At 38.4% G+C, this 22,304-nt stretch overlaps 1 protein-coding gene across 2 annotated transcripts; it reads left to right on the forward strand.

The window, feature by feature from the left end:
- Positions 1 to 104: 104 nt before the first annotated feature.
- On the forward strand, positions 105 to 3,728 carry LOC137728934 (G-type lectin S-receptor-like serine/threonine-protein kinase CES101). 2 transcript variants are annotated; one of them, XM_068467746.1, is made up of 7 exons: positions 105 to 1,381; positions 1,493 to 1,603; positions 1,679 to 1,881; positions 1,971 to 2,181; positions 2,293 to 2,533; positions 2,648 to 2,798; positions 2,890 to 3,728. In XM_068467746.1, exons 1-7 carry the CDS (start codon positions 190 to 192, stop codon positions 3,196 to 3,198), a joined length of 2,418 nt encoding a protein of 805 aa, XP_068323847.1. In that variant the 5' UTR covers positions 105 to 189; the 3' UTR covers positions 3,199 to 3,728. The 2 variants fall into 2 exon arrangements, with proteins under 2 accessions (XP_068323847.1, XP_068323848.1); XM_068467747.1 differs by having other exon boundaries at positions 2,296 to 2,533.
- The last annotated feature ends 18,576 nt before the right edge of the window (positions 3,729 to 22,304 follow it).

The raw sequence follows: 22,304 nt of genomic DNA on the forward strand, positions 1-22,304 counted from the left end.
CATATTTGGTCCGCATAGTACAATTTGCCATTTAGGGTGTTGATCGGTTATCATTTTAAAAGTTTTGTCGGGCAATTGAACTTTAAAGTTCAATTCACTTGACACAAAATAATTTGCTTTAGATTTATCACTCAGCTGCAACCAACAAAGAAGAAAGGTTAGGCAGATAATACTTTTATGTAGTCATTCATGGCTAGCTGTATAACTTGCTTGCTCATATTTTCAAGCTTAATCTGGACTTATTATTATACTGCTGCAAGTGCAAGGGACACAATCAAACCAGGTGACACACTCAAACCGGGTGAGTCTCTCAACTCCACAACTTCTTTATGTTCTGCAAAGGGGACCTTCTGCTTGGGTTTCTATACATTTTACAACTCGAATTCCAGTCAGTTGTGCATATGGAGCAGTGTCAGTAATAACAGAGGATGGATTGCCAGCGGAGACAAACCTATTTTATACCCTCTAGGAGTTCTTACCTTGGACAAGAACAAAACGTTGAAAATTTTGGACCAAGGCGGGACGCGGTTGGTGCTTTACTCTGCCAGTAGAGAAACTGCAAATACTAACACAAGTACTGTGGTGGCTACTTTACTGGATTCTGGCAATTTTATCCTACAAGAAGTGAACTCTCTGGATGGATCGAGGAGCCAGATTTTGTGGCAAAGTTTTGATCATCCAACAGACACCCTTTATTCGGGCATGAAATTAGGTGTTAACCATAGAAACGGGCACATTTTGTCACTTGCTTCATGGTCAAGTCAGTCCAACCCAGACCCGGGGCCTTTCACCCTTGAATGGGACTACAAAACGCAAGAATTGCAGATTAAGCGACACGGAGTGGTTTACTGGACTAGTGGAGCCTCTACAAGTAAGAGATTTAAGCTGCTGAGGAGGAGGTATAATTTTAGCATTGTTTCGAACAAAAACGAAGACTACTTCTCTTACTACTCTCTAAACCAGACTTCTGCATCAGAATGGGTGTTAACCTCATATGGACGGCTATTTGACTTTGGAGGAGTTGATATTGCAAGAGCAGATAACTGTTATGGCTATAACACAGATGGACGGTGCCAGAGATGGGCAGAGAAGCCAACTTGCAGACATATTGGTGACATATTCGAGCTAAAAAGTGGTTTCTTTAGACAAACCACCACAAATTCAACCTTCCCTAGTGATTCTAATGAAAGTCTAAGCATTAGTGATTGTAAAGATTCTTGTTGGAAAAATTGCGAGTGCCTTGGATACAACTTTCTAAATGCAGATGATCAGTCTGGATGTCAATATTATACCGGAATAAACTGGGAGTTCATACAAGACTTCACTGGTGATAGTACACAAAATTTCTATATGTTGAAAACAAAGTCACCTCGCAGTAATGGTAAATTTCTATATGTTTCTATATCATACCTTCCTTACTCACACACACACACACAAACACACACTAGTATATATGAAATTAAATGGAAGTACATTTACTAAATCAATGCAGATACAAAAAAGTGGATATTTATTGGCACTGGTATCACAGTTGCTACTCTACTACTAATGGTCCCCTGCATCGCCTGGTATGTACTACGAAGAAGAAAATTTGCACTTTCAGGTACACAAAGTTGTTCACGTCAATGAAATTTTTTGTCATGAATGTAAAATTCATTTTGTACCTTAATTTACATAGGTGAGAAAGAGACAAATATCATTGAGGAAGAATTGCTAGACTTCATGAAATCTGATCGACCTACTGATGCCAATGCACGTCACAATGATGGAAATATGAGACATGATTTAAGTGTCTTTAGTTATGCTTCTGTAATGGCTGCCACATGTAATTTCTCACAAGAAAACAAGCTTGGACAAGGGGGATTTGGTCCGGTTTATAAGGTAAGGTTTTAAATCATAGAGTGTTATTTCGTCCACTGATGCAAAAACTTAAAGCTGATCAGGTGAGTTATTGTGCATCATTAATTCAGGGAAAATTGGTGACGGGACAAGAAGTAGCTGTTAAGAGGCTTTCAAAGTGTTCGGGGCAAGGAACGCTGGAGTTTAAGAATGAATTGATACTCATATATGAACTCCAACATAAAAACCTTGTCAAACTTTTTGGATTTTGCATTCATGGTGAAGAGAGGATGCTTATATACGAGTATATGCCAAACAAAAGTTTGGACTACTTTTTATTCGGTTGGTAACACTCGCTTTAATCCTACTGCTTGATTTATTTTTGTTTCGGATTTGTGTGATATGTCAAAAATACACAGCTAATTATCAATCTACTAATTCTTCTATATACAGCAGATTCAACAAGGGTCACGCTACTTGATTGGAAGAAGCGTTTCAGTATAATTGAAGGAATTGCTCAAGGATTGCTTTACTTGCACAAGTACTCAAGAGTGACAGTAATCCATAGAGATTTAAAAGCAAGTAACATACTACTTGACGAAAATATGAACCCCAAAATATCTGATTTTGGTATGGCAAGGATTTTCAAGCATAATGAACTAGAAGCAAATACTAATAGGGTTGTCGGAACATAGTAAGTAAACAATAAATTGGTCCTTCATCTCTTTCAGTTTGCTATATTATATAACATGGATTATTTATCTATGCAGAAGTACTAAAACAAGTGTGTTTTTCTATTTGGTAACAGTGGTTACATGTCTCCTGAGTACGCCATGGAGGGCCTCTTTTCCATAAAATCTGACGTTTATAGTTTTGGAGTGTTAATGCTTGAAATTGTAAGCGGCAGGAGAAACAATAGCTTCTACAATGCTGATCGCCTGCTTAATATAGTAGGATACGTATGTCATTCCAATCTTAATTGTGAAGAAAAAATTTTGTTCGTGGTCTTAGGTGTGTGATTCTAATTAAATGCGATCCTGCATGTTTCAGGCATGGGAATTATGGAAGGAAGGCACAGTTCTAGAATTAATGGATCCAGCATTAGGTGATTCATGTATCAAAGATCAATTGTTAAGATGCGTTCATGTTGGTCTACTATGCGTGGAAGAAAATGCAGCTGATCGGCCTACCATGCCAGATGTCGTATCCATGTTGACAAATCAAAGCACACCGTTGCCATTGCCTGCAAAGGCAGCATTTTTTGCAGGAAGAAATGTGGTTGAAGATGGTCCGAGTGGAGAAAAATCAGGAATTTTTTCATCAAATGAGATATCCAATTCCACTGCTGTGCCGCGATGAATTTACATCCTACTATGTTTACGGTTTGCCTGAATTTTTGCTTGCTTTTATATGTATGATGGAAGTACTCTAGTTGGAAAATTACTTTTTCCTCACAAACTAATGTACCTGTGGAAATATCAACTATAATAGCTGTTGGCATTATGTGCTCTCTGTTCTCTGCTGTAAAACGTTCAGTTATATATAAGAGCAAATGGATGAAGCAAGACGAACGATACTTTCATGTGTTAGAATCTACCTGATCAAGTTATGCAGCAGCGGTAGCAGTTCCAGTTCATATAATTACTGTGGATGTGCCTCTGAGGAAACAGCTTAGTGAGTTAGCCGCCTTCTTCCTCAGGCACAAGGTCTTCAATCAAAACGTATTCCAGATCATGTAGTACACCTATGGAAGCAAGTATACTGAGGAACACCAGGCATGTTAGTACTAAAGAAAGTTGGGGTTCCACCAAAAAACCAATTGGCAATATGAAGAGTAGCCCTAGCTCTTATAAACTCATGCAAAGTTCATCCTCCCATCAATATAAGACTCATTCTCCACAAGTATTGTACCTTCATCTTCCTACTACATCAGAGTCAAACATGCCATTTCTCTTGACAAAACTTCTAATTCGTTTCCACTTATTATATTCGTTTTTTTTTTTTTTTTTGAGAAACCTTGATGGTAAGAGAGATTTTATTGATAACTAGAAAATAAATTACACCTAGTGGGGGGACATCAACTTTACCTCTCATAAAACAGAGACAACAAAAAAAAATATACGAAAAAGGAGGACATAAACCTTTCCCTTCTCTTCTAGAAAAAATAAACAAGAATGATACAAAGAAAAATGGAGGACATGAAACCTAATTCTTCTAAAACCAAACCTAAAGGTCTAAACCTGCAAAACAAGTCGAACAACACCATAAAGTTCAGAAAAAAAACAAGGGAAACAAACTTGGATGCTGAGATGCACATTAATTTATGAAGCGGTAGTTAGGCAAGCCAACATAGTTTGAAAATATAGTAGCATAAGCCGCTAGCAGGGGAAAATCATGTCATATTAAAGATGGGGAAGACAAGCTCAAATTAGCAAAATTGTCTGCAACAAGATTTTCTACACAATATATGTGAGATGCATAGAAAGTTATTTCCCGAATGCGATCTAAACAAATAGACCATTGTGTACGAAGAGGCCAAGGATGATCAAAATCAAACGGTTGAAGAGCAGAAATAACACTAGAACTATCAGTTTCCAACCAAAGAGAATGTCAGCCCCGCTGATATGCAAACTCTACACCAATAATAATTACTGATAATTCTACAATAAAAAAAAAGTTACGATGACCAATCCATTCACATAAACCTCCAAGAAAATGCTGATAATTGCCGAAATTCTGATATTCGATTCAACCTCTTTTCTTCCTGTAAAAAATGCTGGCCTTGTTGGTACAGGTAACGGCGTGCTTTCATTTGTCAACATACATATGACATCGGACATGGTGAGCTGATCAGCTGCATCTTCTTCCATGCATAGCAGACCAACATTGATGCATCTTATCAACTGATCTTCCTACATGAATCGCCTAGCATTGGATCCATTAATTTTCGCCGTGCACCTTCTTTGCATAACCCCAAGCCTGAAATAACCTTACATTCATTTAGGATATCAGACTCTCTAAGTCTCACCTCAAAGAGGAAACATTTTAATCATAGAAAGATTTTATTTGACATGCCTATCTTACTATATTGAGCACGCGATCATTGTAGAAGCTATTATTTTTCCTTCCAAATAGTCTCAAGCGTTAATACTCCAAAGCTATAATGTCAGATTTTGTAGAAAAGTTTCCCCCCATGGCATACTCAGGAGACAGCTAACCACTGAAGACACGATTTAGCTTATACCTACATAAATGCATGATTAGTAACCAAAAGTGAATGATGTGATAAGAATGCACTTCTTATTTGTAACTTATTATGTCCCAACAATCTTATTTGTGATGCATGAAAATCCTTGCCATACCAAAGTTTCCCCCCATGGCATACTCAGGAGACAGCTAACCACTGAAGACACGATTTAGCTTATACCTACATAAATGCATGATTAGTAACCAAAAGTGAATGATGTGATAAGAATGCACTTCTTATTTGTAACTTATTATGTCCCAACAATCTTATTTGTGATGCATGAAAATCCTTGCCATACCAAAGTGAGAAATTTTGGGGGTTTTATTTTCATCAAGTAGTATGTTACTAACTTTGAAACCTTACCTTATAAACAGGTCCAAACCCCAAAAGTCGAACAAGGTTCGTATGTTGAAGTCCAGATATGAGTATCAATTCATTCTTAAACTCTAACATTCTTTGCACCATAGTTGTTGTCCACCACTTTGTTAGTGATTTGTTTTAAGGGAATTGGTGGTGGCCTTGTTATTTACTGTTGGATTTGTGGCTCATGTAGTAGGCCTTTGTATTTTGTGAGCCCAACAGCCCAAATTGATTCGGCCTCAATTGTCCATGTGAAAGAGTGGGTAGGGTTGCTGATGCCTGATGGTTTAATTGGCAGCAGCCTTATATAAGGCTTGATGTCTTTTGTTTTTAAATGGAGAGCAGCCAACAGCTCTATTGGAAGAAAAGAATGAGAGTGATCCCCCTATGTTGGTAATCACTCATTCAAAGGTACTGATGTTACTTTTGTGGGTTTTGGGACAGGAGTTTATTATGTATTTTCACCATCTTCATTTGTTTTTTGTTTGAGTGAGAGCTTCAGAGTGTATGCGGGAAAGTTTAAAACTTTATTTGTATTCTTCATTTTAATTATTAGTGAAATATTATGGTCGTCTCCAAATTAGATGTAGGCTTATGTCGAGCCAAATTAGACGCGGGCTTACGCCAAGCTAGTACAAATTAGACGTAGGCTTACGCCGAGCCAGTACAAACCTTTATGTCACTTTAGGTTGTTTGTCTTGTAATATATTTCTATATTAGTTTATTGGTTTCATATTTGACGCTTCAGCACAACATCCTCCACCACTTTGTTAATGATTTGATACAAGTGAATTATTGGTGGTTTTGTCATACATCACTTATGACACCCCCCGATCGGAATCGAGGCATGCTGGCCATCACGTGAGAATGACGTAACCATGTGCACAGTGCGGAAGCAAAAATAATAATAAAAGTACGAATAAATAAAAACCAAACTACAAAACAATGTAGTTAACGTACAAGTGCAAGTGTGATAAACAATATTCAAAGCACAGAAAGCCTATTGCAGTCCAGAGGAACAAACACTAACGAAACACACCCAGAGGTGGTCCTACACTAGTGATCATCTGTCAGATATGCCGTGGATTCCTCGTAAGCCACCAAAAGAGCAATCCAAACTAGAACCTGGAGGGTCACAAAACAGAAAGTGTGAGTGGGCAAAAACAAAGCTTTTCAAAATCATTTCATTAGCAAAAGTTCTAACCCCTCGTCGTAAGACCTGTATACTTTCCCAGAAAATAGAATATACACATATATCGAAAATATGTTCAGAAATATACCACGTCGAATGCCTCAACATAAAATGAAGGTAACCCAGGTAATGCTAATCAATATAAATAACATGTCAGCCGAAGTCACCTAACGTCACCTGTACGGCTGAAACTAGAGCTCAAATCCACCACTCACTAACTATACCTGCACACGAGTGAGAACCACCTAAAGTGGTTTGTACGACAGGACTGGGTGTAAATAAATACGGTCAAGTGCTACGATCACGTGAAGACTGGGCGAATAATCGTGGGTCACCTACGAATCGGAACCACCTAAATTGGTCTGTACGACAGGACTGTGCACCTAACTTGGATCCAAGGTGAGCGTATGGTGCGGGAGGTGAACATCACATGAAGGATTATGCCCTAACTCTGGGCGGGAGCACTAACACCGGGGGTGCAGGTTATGAGCTCTCTATGCATCTCACATAACTACTACAACACAACCATAACTGCAACTTACCTGGCATTTACCTGTGCGTCCGCAGCACCAAACAAACATATACGTTACAATTCATGCATAAATAAATATGCAAACACTATGCATGGCCTTTTAAAAACATAATAACATTCCATTTCATTTTCCGGGAAAAACCACATGTATATAGGTATAACCAAAAGCCCACTCACTGATATGTGGAAGGGTCGTAACCCCTGAACCTTGAATAACTGCGCTCGTCCTCAGGATAGGTCTCACCTATATGCGAAACAACTATAAAAACGTCAATTAAAGCACATAACCAAAACTACATAATAACTTCTCATACAATGCTCAAATGGGGTGTTTGAATACACCAACGTGATCTACTCAACCTCACGAACAACCCCATATTTTTAAAATAATTTTCCGAGGCTCCACGCGCCGGCGAGTGCACGGACCTACGCGCCCCCTACGCGCGGCCACGTGCTAGGCACACTGACGGTGTCAGTTAACGCCATCAGGAATATTCCGTTAAACCTTAACAGATTCCGTTAAAACGAATTAACGGTGTCAGCATATTCCGTCCAAAACTGACGCAATATACCGTCTTCTTCTCCGGCGAATTGCCGGTCGCCGGAAACATGGAAAAACTTTAAACCCTTCGTTCTCACTCGTTTCTTCACCAAATTTCATGAAACCAGTACCAAATTGAAGCTCTTAACTTGTAGAACATTTCCTTACCTATTTAAAGCCCCAAAGCTCACAAGATGTCGTCGGAGAAATTCAAGAAAAATCAGCCAAACTTGCGATTCATGATCTCGACGTCCAATTCCACCCAACGAGCCACCCCAAGCTTCCTAAGGACCTCACTAAGCTTCCTATAAGCTTCAAATTCCCTGAAAGTCAATAATTCACGTGTGCATGAACAGTGACAAAATTAGAGATTCCTGGTTCGACGTGAAATCGAAGGATTCCTTACTTGAAATTGGTATGGTTGAACTCGTATGGTCCTCACGAACACAAATGTATTGTTTTCCACTTCGATCTGTGACGCTTGCAAGGGATTTGAGTCTCTTCCGTACAGAAAGGAGAAGAAGAGAGAGAGTTCGAGACAGAGTGGAACACGGGAGATGATGATGGGGATGAGGGTGTGTGGTCCAGATGCAACCAACAAAACCACAAAACAATCACCCAAAATGACAAATAACCACCAGTGGAAAAATCATCATTTCACACCTACGGTACGAATAATTCGGGACAGGCTGTCACAACCTACCCACCTTAAGAAAATTTCGTCCCCGAAATTACAAAACAAAACAACCCACTAGTAATCATAGAACAAACGAGGATACAAATCTCTCATCCGGTCTTCCGTCTCCTAAGTAGCCTTCTCCGCTGAGTGATTCCTCCACAAAACTTTCACTAATCTCACCGCCTTGTTCCTCAGAAATTTTTTCTTCTAATCCAGAATCGTTACCGGTTCCTCGTCATATGTCAAATCCAGATTAATTTCCAATGGTTGAGGAAGTATCACATGTAACGGATCTGCAACGTAATGACGAAGCATAGACACATGAAAAGCATTATGTTCTTTAGCCAATTCAAAAGGTAACTCAAGCCTGTAAGCCATTTCACCAACTCGCTCGATGATCACCAAAACTTAATTACCTGAACATTTTGAGTAGTTTCATCTACAATTTTTGGACCCACCAAAACTCTTTCTTCGACTTCTGACCAACACAAGGGTGTTCGACAAGATTTACCATATAGTGCTTCAAATGGTGACATGCCAATACTAGAATGAAAGCTGTTGTTGTAGGCAAATTCCATTAAATCCAATTGCTTGTGCCAAGCATCGCCAAACTGTAACACCGAAGATCTCAACATATCCTCCAACGTCTGAATGGTTCTCTTTGATTATTCGTCTGTCTGGGGATGATATGCCATACTATAGAGTAATCTCGTACCCAAAGCTTCTTGAAAAGCCACCCAAAATTTAGAAGTAAATCTAGGGTCATGATCTGAGACAATACTCACAGGAACTCCATGGTACTTCACGATCTTTGATATGAATAACTCAGCTAATCGGCCCAAAGAATACTTTTCCCTTACTGGAATAAAATGCGCTGATTTAGTAAGCCGATCAACAATCACCCAAATGCCGTCGAAACCATTATGTGTACGAGGAAGCTTGTACACAAAATCCATCGTAATGTTTTCCCATTTCCACTGTGGAACGGGAAGCGGCTGCAGCAACCCAAATGGCTTCTTCCTTTCAGCTTTAACTTGTTGACAAATGACACACCTACTCACATACTCAGCTATCTCTCTTTTCATACCCGGCCAATAATAAAATGGTCGAATGGTATGATACATTTTAGTAGCTCCTCGATGCATTGCATAAGCTGAGATATGCGCTTCATCAAGAATTGCTTTCTTTAATTCCAAATTATTTGGCACGTACATTCTACTCTCCTGCATAAGCATGTCATCCGATTCACGAATTCTAAAGTCCTTCTTTTTCCCCTAAATCCTTGCTTGAATTATTTCTTGAGTCTCTTCATCAACCATCTGGGCTTCAAGTACACGATCAATTAAAATCGATCTAACTTGAAAATTAGCAAGTAAGGCTACCTCCTGATCTTCTACCTCTAACCTCACTCCAGTTGATCTTAAATCTGCCATAAGAGGAACATGACTAGCGTACAACGCATTACTACGACCTTGAGATTTTCTGCTAAGTGCATCAGCTACCACATTCGCACGACCAGGATGATAATCAATCGTGCAATCATAATCACTAAGCAGTTCCAACCATCTCCGTTGACGAAGATTAAGTTCTCTCTGAGTGAAAAGATATTGAAGACTCTTATGATCCGTAAATATCTTACATTTCTCACCATAAAGATAATGTCTCCACATCTTCAAGGCAAAGATAATGGCCGCTAACTCCAAATCATGAGTAGGGTAATTCATCTCATGAGGCTTTAATTGTCGTGAAGCATAAGCAATCACCCTATCATGTTGCATCAGTACACATCCCAGACCATTCAAGGAAGCATCATTGTAGACTTCGAAATTACCACTATTGTCTGGAAGTGCCAAAACAGGTGCATGAGTGAGACAATACTTCAACTGTTGGAAACTCTGCTCACAATTATCATCCCATTCAAATTTAACTTCCTTCGTAGTTAACCTCATCAATGGTAAAGCAATCATAGAAAAATCCTTAACAAACCGTCGGTAATACCCTACTAAACCAAGAAAACTCCATACCTCAGTGACGGTTCGTGATTGCTCCCAATTCTTAACAGCTACTACCTTTTGAGGATCCACCAAAATACCTTAAGCAGATATAACGTGTCCCAAAAATGCCACTTGATCTAACCAAAATTGGCACTTGCTAAACTTAGCATACAATTGGTGTTCCCTCAACATTTTCAACACCAAAGTAAGATGTCGAACATGCTCAGATTTAGACTTAGAGTATACCAGGATATTGTCAATAAAGACAATAAAAAATCTATCCAAATATGGCTAGAATACTTGGTTCATTAAATCCATAAAAGCAGCTAGAGCATTCGTCAATCCAAATGGCATTACCAGAAACTCATAATGACCATAACGAGTCCTGAAAGCTGTCTTAGGGACATCATCACTACTAATCTTCAACTGATAATAACCCGACCTCAAATCAATCTTAGAGGATACACAGGCACCTCAAAGTTGATCAAACAAATCATCAATAAGTGGCAATGGATAACGGTTTTTAATTGTTACCCGATTCAATTGCCGGTAATCAATGCATAACCTCAGAGTCCCATCTTTCTTTCTCACAAACAACACTGGAGCTCCCCAGGTTGAAGTACTAGGTTGAATAAAACCTTTATCCACTAGTTCCTGCAATTGGATTTTCAATTCCCTCAACTCAGCAGGAGCCATTCAATAAGGAGTCAAGGATATAGGATTAGTACTTGGAAGCAAATCAATGGTGAACTCCACATCTCGGTCTGGTGGCAATCCAAGTAAATCGTCAGGAAAAACATCAGGAAAATGCCTGACTACTCTTACGTCCTATACTCTACTAGAAGTAACATCGTTCAACACTACATGTGCTAAATATCCATAGTACCCTTTTGATAACAACCGTTTAGCTCTCACTGCCGAAATCACACCATATCTCACCCCACTCTGCTCACCCACAAAAGTGACCATAGGTAATCCAGGACGATGGAAGGTAACAGTTTTCCCGTAACAATCAATATTGGCACGGTTATGGTGCAACCAATCTGTGCCTAAAATCACATCAAAATCAACAATATCTAATGGATAAGGTCAGCTGGCATAACAACATCCTCCACCATCACTGGACATCTTGGATGCACACAATCGACATAACATTTCTCCCCTCTAGGCATAACAAACTCTAAATCATACCCTAGAGGTGTAGGGTGAGGTTGCGTCACTTGAGCAAATGTATGAGAAATAATAGAATGTGTAGCACCACAATCGATCAATACTCTAGCAAAATAACCAAGGATATTTAACGTACCCATGATCAAGTCCGGATTATTCTGGGCATCCTGCAGAGAAATATTGTGAATACGCCCCTGGATCTGTTGTCGTCCACCACGACCTCTACTAGTCTGACCACCTCGACTCTGCACATTACGCCCCTGACTAGGCTAACCAGACTGCCTGGAAGATCCCGCATTATGAGAAGCAATCTCTCCATTCTGGGGCTGTCCTCCCTGATGCCACTGAGATCCACCAACTGCAATGGGCGGATACGGCATATAACCTCCTGAAAACTGAGGATACCCACTCTGAGAATAAGGATCCTGGGGATACGGATATTGCCCTGAAGCATAAAGAACAACATCACCCTGATAATGGTAAGCACCACCACGACCCATTTCCCCGAAACTACTAAGCCTTGTGACTTGCTGAATCGGCGCTTGTGGTGGTAAGAAAGGTTGCTGGGGCCTCAGCTGATTCTGGAGACAATTTGCAGCTCTATGTCCCATCTTCCCACAAGTGAAACAACCACTGCTACCTCTCCTACATTCACAAAAATGCATGTTGTTACACCTGCGGCAAAATAGAGCCTTTCCTCTACTAGCATCACCCTGTCTTTGGCCTTTAAGACCCCTAGAAAATCTACCACCTCTACCCTGACCAGTGGCACTAAAACCTCTGCTGGAAAAACTAGAACTAGTCCCACTTCGCTTAAAACTCTGGGTCTTGCGAGGTCCCTGAGATGTTTATCCTTTACCTTTATCATATTTCTTTTGATTACCATCTTTATCTTCTTCTTCACTCTCACTAGGCATGTTCTCAGATTTCTCAATTCTCAACAAAATCTCATAGAACTCCTGATAAGAATCACAAGGAGTAGTGGTCACCATAGAACGCCACTTCTTCGTAGTGCCCAATCGGAAACGACGAAGCATCTTCACCAGATTAGCAGTAACCTCCAGATAATAACGAGATAAATCAGCGAACCTCCTATAATATTCATTCGCCGTCAACTTCCCTTGCCTCAATTCAGTAAATTCTTGCTTCTTGCGATCAATATACTCAGGGGGAATAAACCTTTTTCCGAAATAACTGTTTAAATACTTCCCAGTCAACAATTTCTTCTGGGGTTAAACGATGAACCTCCTGTCCCCACCAGGATGAGGATTCCTTACCCAAGAACCATGAAGTCGTCTCTACCCACATTTCAACAGGAAGATTCCCCTGATTATGTAATACCCGAAAGGTCTTTTCAATATGCTCAAGCCATCGCTCAGCTCCCTCAAAACCTTTGTGGGCCTTAAACTTATCCAGCTTTAAATTATACATGGTCTCCAGAGGAGTTCTCTGGGGAGGGCGGAGCGCCGACTGAATAACAGTAGCAATAGCTTCCCCCAATTGAGCTACATCAGGGAAACTAGGCTTAGCAGAGCGACGTGGTTTTATACGAGGCGGCATAGTTCTGACAGAAGACACCAAAATAATTAGAACACGCATAAAATAAGCAGGACTACCAAACCTAGGCTCTGATACCAAACTGACACACCCCGACCGGAATCGAGGCATGCTGGCCGTCACGTGAAAGTGACATAACCATGTGTACAGTGCGGAAGCAAAAATAATAATAAAAGTACGAATAAATAAAAACCAAACTACAAAACTATGTAGTTAACGTACAAGTGCAAGTGTAAGTGTGATAAACAATATTCAGAGCACAGAAAGCCTATTGCAGTCCAGAGGAACAAACACTAACTAAACACACCCAGAGGTGGTCCTACACTATTGATAATCTGTCAGATATGTCGTGGATTCCTCATAAGCCACCAAAGAGCAATCCAAATTAGAACCTGGAAGGGTGCAAAACTGAAAGTGTGAGTGGGCAAAAACAAAGCTTTTCAAAATCATTTCATTAGCAAAAGTTCTAACCCCTCGCCATAAGACCTGTATACTTTCCCAGAAAATAGAATATACACATATATCGAAAACATGTTCAGAAATATGCCATGTCGAATGCCTCAACATAAAATGAAGGTAACCTAGGTAATGCTAATCAATATAAATAACATGTCAGCCGAAGTCACCTAACGTCACCTGTACGGCTGAAACTAGAGCTCAAATCCACCACTCACTAACTATACCTGCACACGAGTCGGAACCACCTAAAGTGGTCTGTACGACAGGACTGTGTGTAAATAAATACACTTAAGTGCTATGATCACGTGAAGACTGGGCGAATAATCGCGGGTCATCTAAGAGTCGGAACCACCTAAATTGGTCTATAGGACATGACTGTGCACCTAACTTGGATCCAAGGTGAGCATATGGTACAGGAGGTGAACATCACGTGAAGGATTATGCCCTAACTCTAGGCAGGAGCACTAACACCGGGGGTGCAAGTTATGAGCTCTCTATGCATCTCACATAACTACTACAACACAATCATAACTGTAACTTACCTGGCACTTACCTGTGTGTCCGCATCACCAAACATACATATACGTTACAATTCATGCATAAATAAATATGCAAACATTATGCATGGCCTTTTAAAAAAATAATAACATTCTATTTCATTTTCCGGGAAAAACCACATGTATATAGGTATATACGGAAAACCAAAAGCTCACTCACTGATATGTGGAAGGGTCGTAACCCCTAAGCCTTGAGTGACTGCGCTCGTCCTCAGGATAGGTCTCACCTATATGCGAAACAAGTATAAAAACGTCAATTAAAGCACATAACCAAACTACGTAATAACTTCTCATACAATGCTTAAATGGGGTGTTTGAATACACCAATGTGGTCTACTCAACCTCACGAACAACCCCATATTTTTAAAATAATTTTCCGAGGCTCCACGCGCCGCCATACGCTGGCGAGTGCACAGACCTACGCGGCCCCCACGCGTGGCCATGTGTCAGGCACACTGACGACGTCAGTTAACGCCGTCAAGAATATTCCGTTAAACCCTAATAGATTCCGTTAAAACTGACTGACGACGTCAGCATATTCCATCCAAAACTGACGGAATATACCGTCTTCTTCTCCGGCGAATCGCCGGTCGCCGGAAACCTGGAAAAACTTTAAACCTTTCGTTCTCACTCATTTCTTCACCAAATTTCATGAAACCTGTACCAAATTGAAGCTCTTATGTGAAATCCCATTTCTGGATTTCACTGTTATAATCTATGTATTTGTATTATTGAGATTTTATATTAATTTATTTAAAATTAGATTTCAATTAGACTAGTAACGAGAAGTGAAGTTTGGAAAATTATTATTTACTTGTTGACCTTTTGAAGTCACAAGTAACATTTTCGAATAAATCTCGAACCCACAAACGCATAGGCGAAAGCCGTTTGCAAGTCCGAATTATAACGGTATAGTTACGGACGTTTGCAATTGTGAACTATTGATTGTGGGAATTATTTAATTCCCACATGTGGGTTAAAGGTTAGGTTAGTTTAATTAAAAGGGAACCAATCAGATTTTTGAAGGGAGAGAAACAGCCCAATCAGAGGGGAGTAAGGAGGGGAAAGGAGAGGGACCCGAGTTGGGTCATTTTTGATCCGCGAAACTCCAATTTTGACCCGGCCATATCTCCTTCATCCGAACTCCGTTTTGGGTGATCTTGGTGTCTATGGAAAGCCCTTGATGAGCCCTACAACTTTGAAGTGTTAGATTTCCCAATTTCTTTCCCATTTTTCCAGTTCGAAGCCACAAATCCACGGCCCCAGGAACAAAGCCCAAGCGGTGTTGGAGGCGTCAGAGTTCGATTGGAAGCTGAATTCAAAGCACACCTACCTTAGGGTTCCGGCGGTTTATGGCCAGTTTGGGTTGTTTTCCGGCTAAATTGGCCTTGGCCGCAGGTATAAAGTTTACTCTACTCATTGAGATCTTCATTCTTGTAAAATTTGGTAATTTTTGGAAATAGTTGGATTTTTCCGACGAGTTGGGGCAGCCGACCGCCACCCACCGCGGCGCGTGCGGCGGCGTGTGGCCAGGGAGCCGTCGACGTCATTCTTAGGCTAAATTAGATGCCTTGAGCTCAGTTTTGGTAATTTTATGATATAAGTTGATGGTTGGAACCTAAATTCTCTACGATACATTAATTGGTAAAAGTGTGAATCGACGATCCGACCGTTGGATCGTCACCAAACTTTAACATATGTGATATGGTTATTATCTTAATTTCTTATATTAGTATCATTTGCAAATATGAATTGGTATTATAATTATGATTTCTATTGAAATGTGAATTTTATATATTTAGCCATAGACCTAGGCTAATTAACTATGATTTGGCTTGTGTATTGATGTTGTGATATATATATATATATATATATATATATATATATATATGTGTGTGTGTGTGTGTGTGTGTGTGTGTGTGTTTGATTAACTTTTTAATAATGTGAATGATAATTATGATGAATGTTATGACAATTATGGGATCTAAATATTGTTTGATAATTATTTGGATATGCTTGCCAACTGAATACCTATGTGAACTTGGCATTACTACCTAGCATGAGATGAAGATGGAAGTCAGGAGATGAGTTGGGTACTTTATTAGATTTTTAGTAGAATTAGTAATTAAGGGAATTCCTTGTGTTGTGCTCCATATAGCTGGATGATGGTTGATATGTGGAATCAATAGCAGGTATACGTATAATTATGTTTAATGTGTGATGATGAGATTGCACCACGTAGTTGCGGTACATGGATGGTCCTGCTGGGTATATCCATGATGGGGGACCATATGTATTCAAGGGTGATCATGCTTGGTATATCCGCTATAGGTGATCACTGCTTGCACGACGAGTTTATGCCTATGGTCTTGTTTGCTATATCCGTGATGGGGAACCATACACATTCTAGAGGTGATGATGATTGGTTGTACATGGTACATTTTTAGGCGATCATATTTGGTTTGGTTTAGTTGAGTGGTCTGGAACCCGAGGTTGTTGAATTTCATGGGGTGGCCTAAAATTCCATTGTTTGGAGAAGTAGGCTTGACCTAATTACGTAACTCTAGCCTTAGTTATATATATATATATTTGTCTCAATGGTTTCGAGAGTCTTGTAATTGAGTTAGAAAAGATGTTAGACGTTTGAGTGACTCCTTCGGGATTTTGATGATTCGATTATGATTTCATAAGGTATGAATTTAGAAGATTTGAGAATGATTGTTTTACTTTGATCAAATTAATTAATTAATGCGGCTAGAGGATGATTTTGTGTTAGTCGGCTCTTAAATATGATGTGCATTGTGAACTGCGATGTCATGATGAGACATAATGAATTATATGTTGGATGGGAGAGATATCATGTTTTCATGGGGATTGGTTATGTAGCTGAGTCTAGGAATTACATGTTGTCAGGTTATATTGAATGATTGAGGAATGCTATGCTGTTCTGCTTGAACTTAGTGGGATAAACATCTGATTTTGTGAATAGTGAACTACGAATGACTTGATCCCTATTGGGGGTACGTAGGCAGTCCAACGAGGAGATTAGATGCAGCCATAAGGTAAACGAAAGATTTCTTTGCAATTTGATTCTCGAATTGTGATTGCCATATTCTTGAGACGGGGTATGTGAGTTATACAAGTATTTGGGTGACGTCACGTGTCGATCCTGGACGTATGTCAGGATCGGGGCGTGACATCTTAACTTGTAGAACATTTCCTTACCTGTTTAAAGCCCCAAAGATCACGAGATGTCGCCGGAGAAATTCAAGAAAAATCGGCCAAACTTGCGACTCACGATCCCGACGTCCAATTCTACCCAACGAACCACCCCGAGCTTCCTAAGGACCTCACTAAGCTTCCTATAAGCTTCAAATTCCCTGAAAGTCAATAATTCACGTGTTCATGAACTGTGACAAAATCGGAGATTCCTGGTTCGATGTGAAATCGAAGGATTCCTTACCTGAAATTGGTATGGTTGAACTCGTATGGTCCTCACAAACACAAAGGTATTATTTTCCACTTTGATCTATGACGCTTGCAAGGGATTTGAGTCTCTTCCGTACAAAAGGAAGAAGAAGAAGAGAGAGAGAGAGAGAGAGAGAGAGAGAGAGTTCGAGACAGAAAGGAACACGGGAGATAATGATGGGGATGAGGGTGTGTGGTCCAGATGCAACCAACAAAACCACAAAACAATCACCCAAAATGACAAATAACCACCAGGGGCAAAATCGTCATTTCACACCTACGGTACAAATAATTTGGGACGGGTTGTCACAACTTGTTTCTTCTTCACCTTTCAATATGTGGGCATCCATATTATTAGAACTAGCCTCCCTGCACGCGCTCGCGGAAAGCTCTTTTAGAACTACGGTATTCTACGCGCAACTTATACAATTTAAATGTATACGTAGATTTGAAAAGTGAATTAAACATTAAAAGAATGAATGTAACCTTGTCATATATTTGATGGAAGCAAAATATTTTTGTAAACAACATTTCTTGTGAAGACTCTTATAAATTAACAAACCATAAAACACACAGTAAAACAACATGACACACTAATTATGAACAATTCACCGAAATTAGGACTTCAATTTAAACACATTAAAGCTAAAAGGAATACTAAAGTTTATTCGAACTTAAAAACAAAATGAAAACAGATACTTAAATTTTGATGTTAACAATTCTCTAATTTTAGATCACTTACCTTTATTGCAAAAATCCTTGAAACAGAAACAGAAGGACACCGAAACATGAAAGCACAATATTTCGAAACCCTTTTTTTCACAACTTGCAGAGTTGGAATTTTTTAAACACCTGCATTTGTCAAAGTAATTGATCACATTATATCCACTGATTGTTTTTTCAGAGACTGTAGTTAACCTTTTATTTTTTCACAACTGTGAAGTAAATTAGTCACACACATACGATAAATAAATTAGGCCAACACTATTAGTAACCCAAAAAAATTATAGAAAAATCTAAAAAATAGCAAGACATGAGAAATCAAAACCACAAAACCCAAATATTACAATGATCCTCTAAAAAAAAATTTAAATTAAAAAAAAAAAAAGTTGAAACCACTACATAAATCATAAATTACACCTGGAAGAAAAATTAAAAGACCTTTGCAAATTGCAATTAGTCATAAACCTAACATTTATAAATAGTAACACTTTTCATTACAATTTTTTTCCCGTTGCATGTTTCAACATAGAATTATTTCTCTGTTTTTTCAAAGCTTAAAATATCACTAATCTACAAAGAAAACATCCAACCATTCTCTATACCCCACAACCAACCACATAATTTTTAACCCATAACACTTATTTCACCACACAATTTACAGTCTTGTGTATTCTCAGCTTCTCCCTAACCAAATAAAAAAGGGTATCCCTAAGTAAATAAAAAACTCCAATTTATCTTTTCCAAGCTATGATAACATGATTTGAAGTAACAATTAACAAAATCAACAGAAATGAAACCCAACAAAATAAAATCACAGCTCAAATTAAAAAGTTCAAAAACTAATTACCAATTAATAAATCTTGAATGATATAACTAAGTCTTATCATTTTTTACCTTCTTTTATAACGCTTCACTTGATTGATTAAAAGGCTTCACTTCTTTTATGCTAGGTAATACAAAATAATTCTATGTTGTATCATTCACTTTTGAGAGGCTTTACTAAAAAACAAAGAACAATAATTAAGTATTTTGTATTTCCTATGAGCAATCACATAAGCAATCACATAAATTCCAAGTTATTCAATACATTCATAAAACAATATGAAACGCATTTAACATTCAAATCATACAAAATTGAAACCATAGAATATGCGAAAAGAATTATCACTTTCTTACAGAATAGGCTGAAAAGAATAACTCTAAATTATTTACCACTATTACGAAAATGTTACAATAGCATAGAAAAAGGCCCGGAAAAATGAAGACCCACAACTCCTAGAATAAAAAAGAAAACCAAGTAACACATTCAGACCACCAATCTAAACAAGATGCACAAAAAAGGAATTCACAAACAAAACTCATGTAAACACAAAGAACGAATCCAAAAAGGGAACCCAACACATGAAGAAAGTTAGAAAACTCTCACAATTAAAATAAAAAGGTTGAATAGCTCATTACCATTAATAAATCAATAACCAAACTTTTGCATTCTTTAATTTGTTTGAAATTAATTTCATCTCCGTCTTTTTTCAAATCTGATAAAATCCCCAAAACACAAAAAATAAAAATAAAAAAACAGCTAACTATTTTTTATACCGTGTAAACAACGATATGCATCTTAACCCATTTAACATATTCATAAAATAACATCAAACACATTTATGCATCAGATCATATAGAAGTGAAGTCTCACAACATTCATAAAAAATTATTACATTGTTAGAGAAAAGCTTGAAAAAAAAAATTTAAATTACTCACCTCTATTACAAAAATGTTACAACAACAGATTAAAAAGGCCAAAAAACAAAAAGCCACACCTCCTGAAATAAAAAACAAAAACAAACGACACATTCACAGTATCAATCTAAACGATCTCCAGAAGAAAAAAAAGAAGAAATGAATAGACAAAACCCATGTAAATATACAGAACAAACAAAAAAAAAAGGAATGAAGCTATAGCAGAGATGATGCAGTTCTTCCGGTCCCTGCTAAGACAATCAAACCCTTCGATTCGCACTGCAACTGGCTTGTCCCTGGACTTCATCTGGACACAGCCTCCGTTGCGCGATAACAACATAGGCTGTGCCGGCAAAAATGGAGCCATGTTGCCACTGTTCCCGAAATGATCATCTTGGATTACAGGGTTTGATGCCCTGCTCGACAGAGACCTGCAGAAAAATGGCGGCGATGAAGCCAATTGCTTATTACTGAATCTATCCTCATAAATCCCCTGTTTTCATAAATTAACCACAAAACAGGAGAAAATAATTAGTCTTTGTTCTTGGAATTTTTTCATAAGTGGAAGAGTGAGCTAAAACATGACAACAAAATTAAAAATAAACTAATTCATGCCAATAGAAACAAATTTGAAACCCCCAAATTAGAAAATATAAAACGAAAACATGAAATGATTTCCGCAGGACCTTTTCTCTGCAAAACCTACAAACCACAGTTTATTTATGTCCCTTGATTCGAGTGGATGCATCCACAAAAATGAGTGTGCGGAAATCAGTTTCTCTGAATATTAGCTCAAAAATCATCCAACGAATATTAGCTCAATAAATTTAAGGGGAAGAGAGGAACCTTGGCAAGAATAATATCCAAAATCTCAGACCCAGCTTCAGAAGACTCTACCTACGAATTAAAACCTTAAAAGAACATAGAAGTGCGAGAAGTTAAAAAAATGTACGTACTTGAAGTATCTGAATGGTCTGATGTTGTCGTTGATGGAAGGATTTAGAAGGCTGAAACGACATGGTTTTGGGTGCACAACTGAATCCATCCCCTCGTGGCCTGCCGTGGCGCTCTGCTCGTAACCGCACCTGCTCATCATCTTTGCTTCTTCTGTTGGGTGATATCACCAACAAAAAATAAACACCAAAGAAGTCAATCATTGAGAACACATCAAAAACCAAAATCAAACGCAAAAAATCCATAAAATTAAAATATGAGTTTTATTAATTTGGAAGTTAATCGCTAAAATACCACGAATACTGCCGAGAACTAAATCAAACAACAGTAAAAATTAACCCTACTTTAGTTTTTTTAATTCGAAAAAAGAAAGAGGGTAATGAATTATCTTCACAAACCTCTCTAACCCAACGAAGGGCGCTCCTATCAAGTCATTCAGTGAACATATCTCTTCTGGATTCTTCCTTTACATGCACAAAAAAATCAAAAAAATTTAAAACCCACAAACCAAAAACTAAAAAATAAAAAATAAAAAAAGGGTTGTTATACAAAATGTTCCCTGAGATTTGCATGATCAATAGAAATGGTTTCTGAGATTGCAAATCAATAGAAATGGTCCATGAGATTGTCCACCATCCATGATTTTAGTCCTTCCGTTAAAAACGATTTTGGGCAATTTTCAAAGCTTTGTAACTTAATCGTTTTTTAACCAACTTCGACTCATAATATATCAAAATGAAGATAGGAAAGTGTAGAATGAGATTATACCTATTTGGAAGCCCAATGGTTGCCGAAGATGGCCAGAAAATAGCTCTGGTCAGCGGGAAAACTGAAAAACTATCCGAAAACTGTGTAAACTTTAAACGTTCATAACTTCTTCAATACTCAACCAAATCGAGTGATTCAAAAACAAAAATAATACTTCTTGACGAGATGAAAAGAATGGTACATTTTTCGAAGGCTAACTCGCCGTGGTTTGGTCGGACAACGGCTTGAAAGTGGCTAACCATTTTCGAGTTAGCCACTTTCGAGCAGTTTTCAGGCCAAACCATGGCTAGTTAGCAGTATTGAATGATATAATTCTCTTCGTATCATCGAGAAATATGATTTTCGTTTTTGAATCACTCGATTTGGTTGAGTAATGAAGAAGTTATGAATGTTTAAAGTTTACCCAGTTTCCGGCAAGTTTTCTAGTTTTCCAACGAATCAGTCACTTTTTAGGCTATTTTTCGGCCATCTCTGGAAATCATTGGGCTTCTAAATAGGTATAATCTTGTTCTACACTTTCTTATCTT

The sequence above is a fragment of the Pyrus communis genome, chromosome 3, assembly GCF_963583255.1.
Source record: "Pyrus communis chromosome 3, drPyrComm1.1, whole genome shotgun sequence".
Taxonomy (NCBI): domain Eukaryota; kingdom Viridiplantae; phylum Streptophyta; class Magnoliopsida; order Rosales; family Rosaceae; genus Pyrus; species Pyrus communis.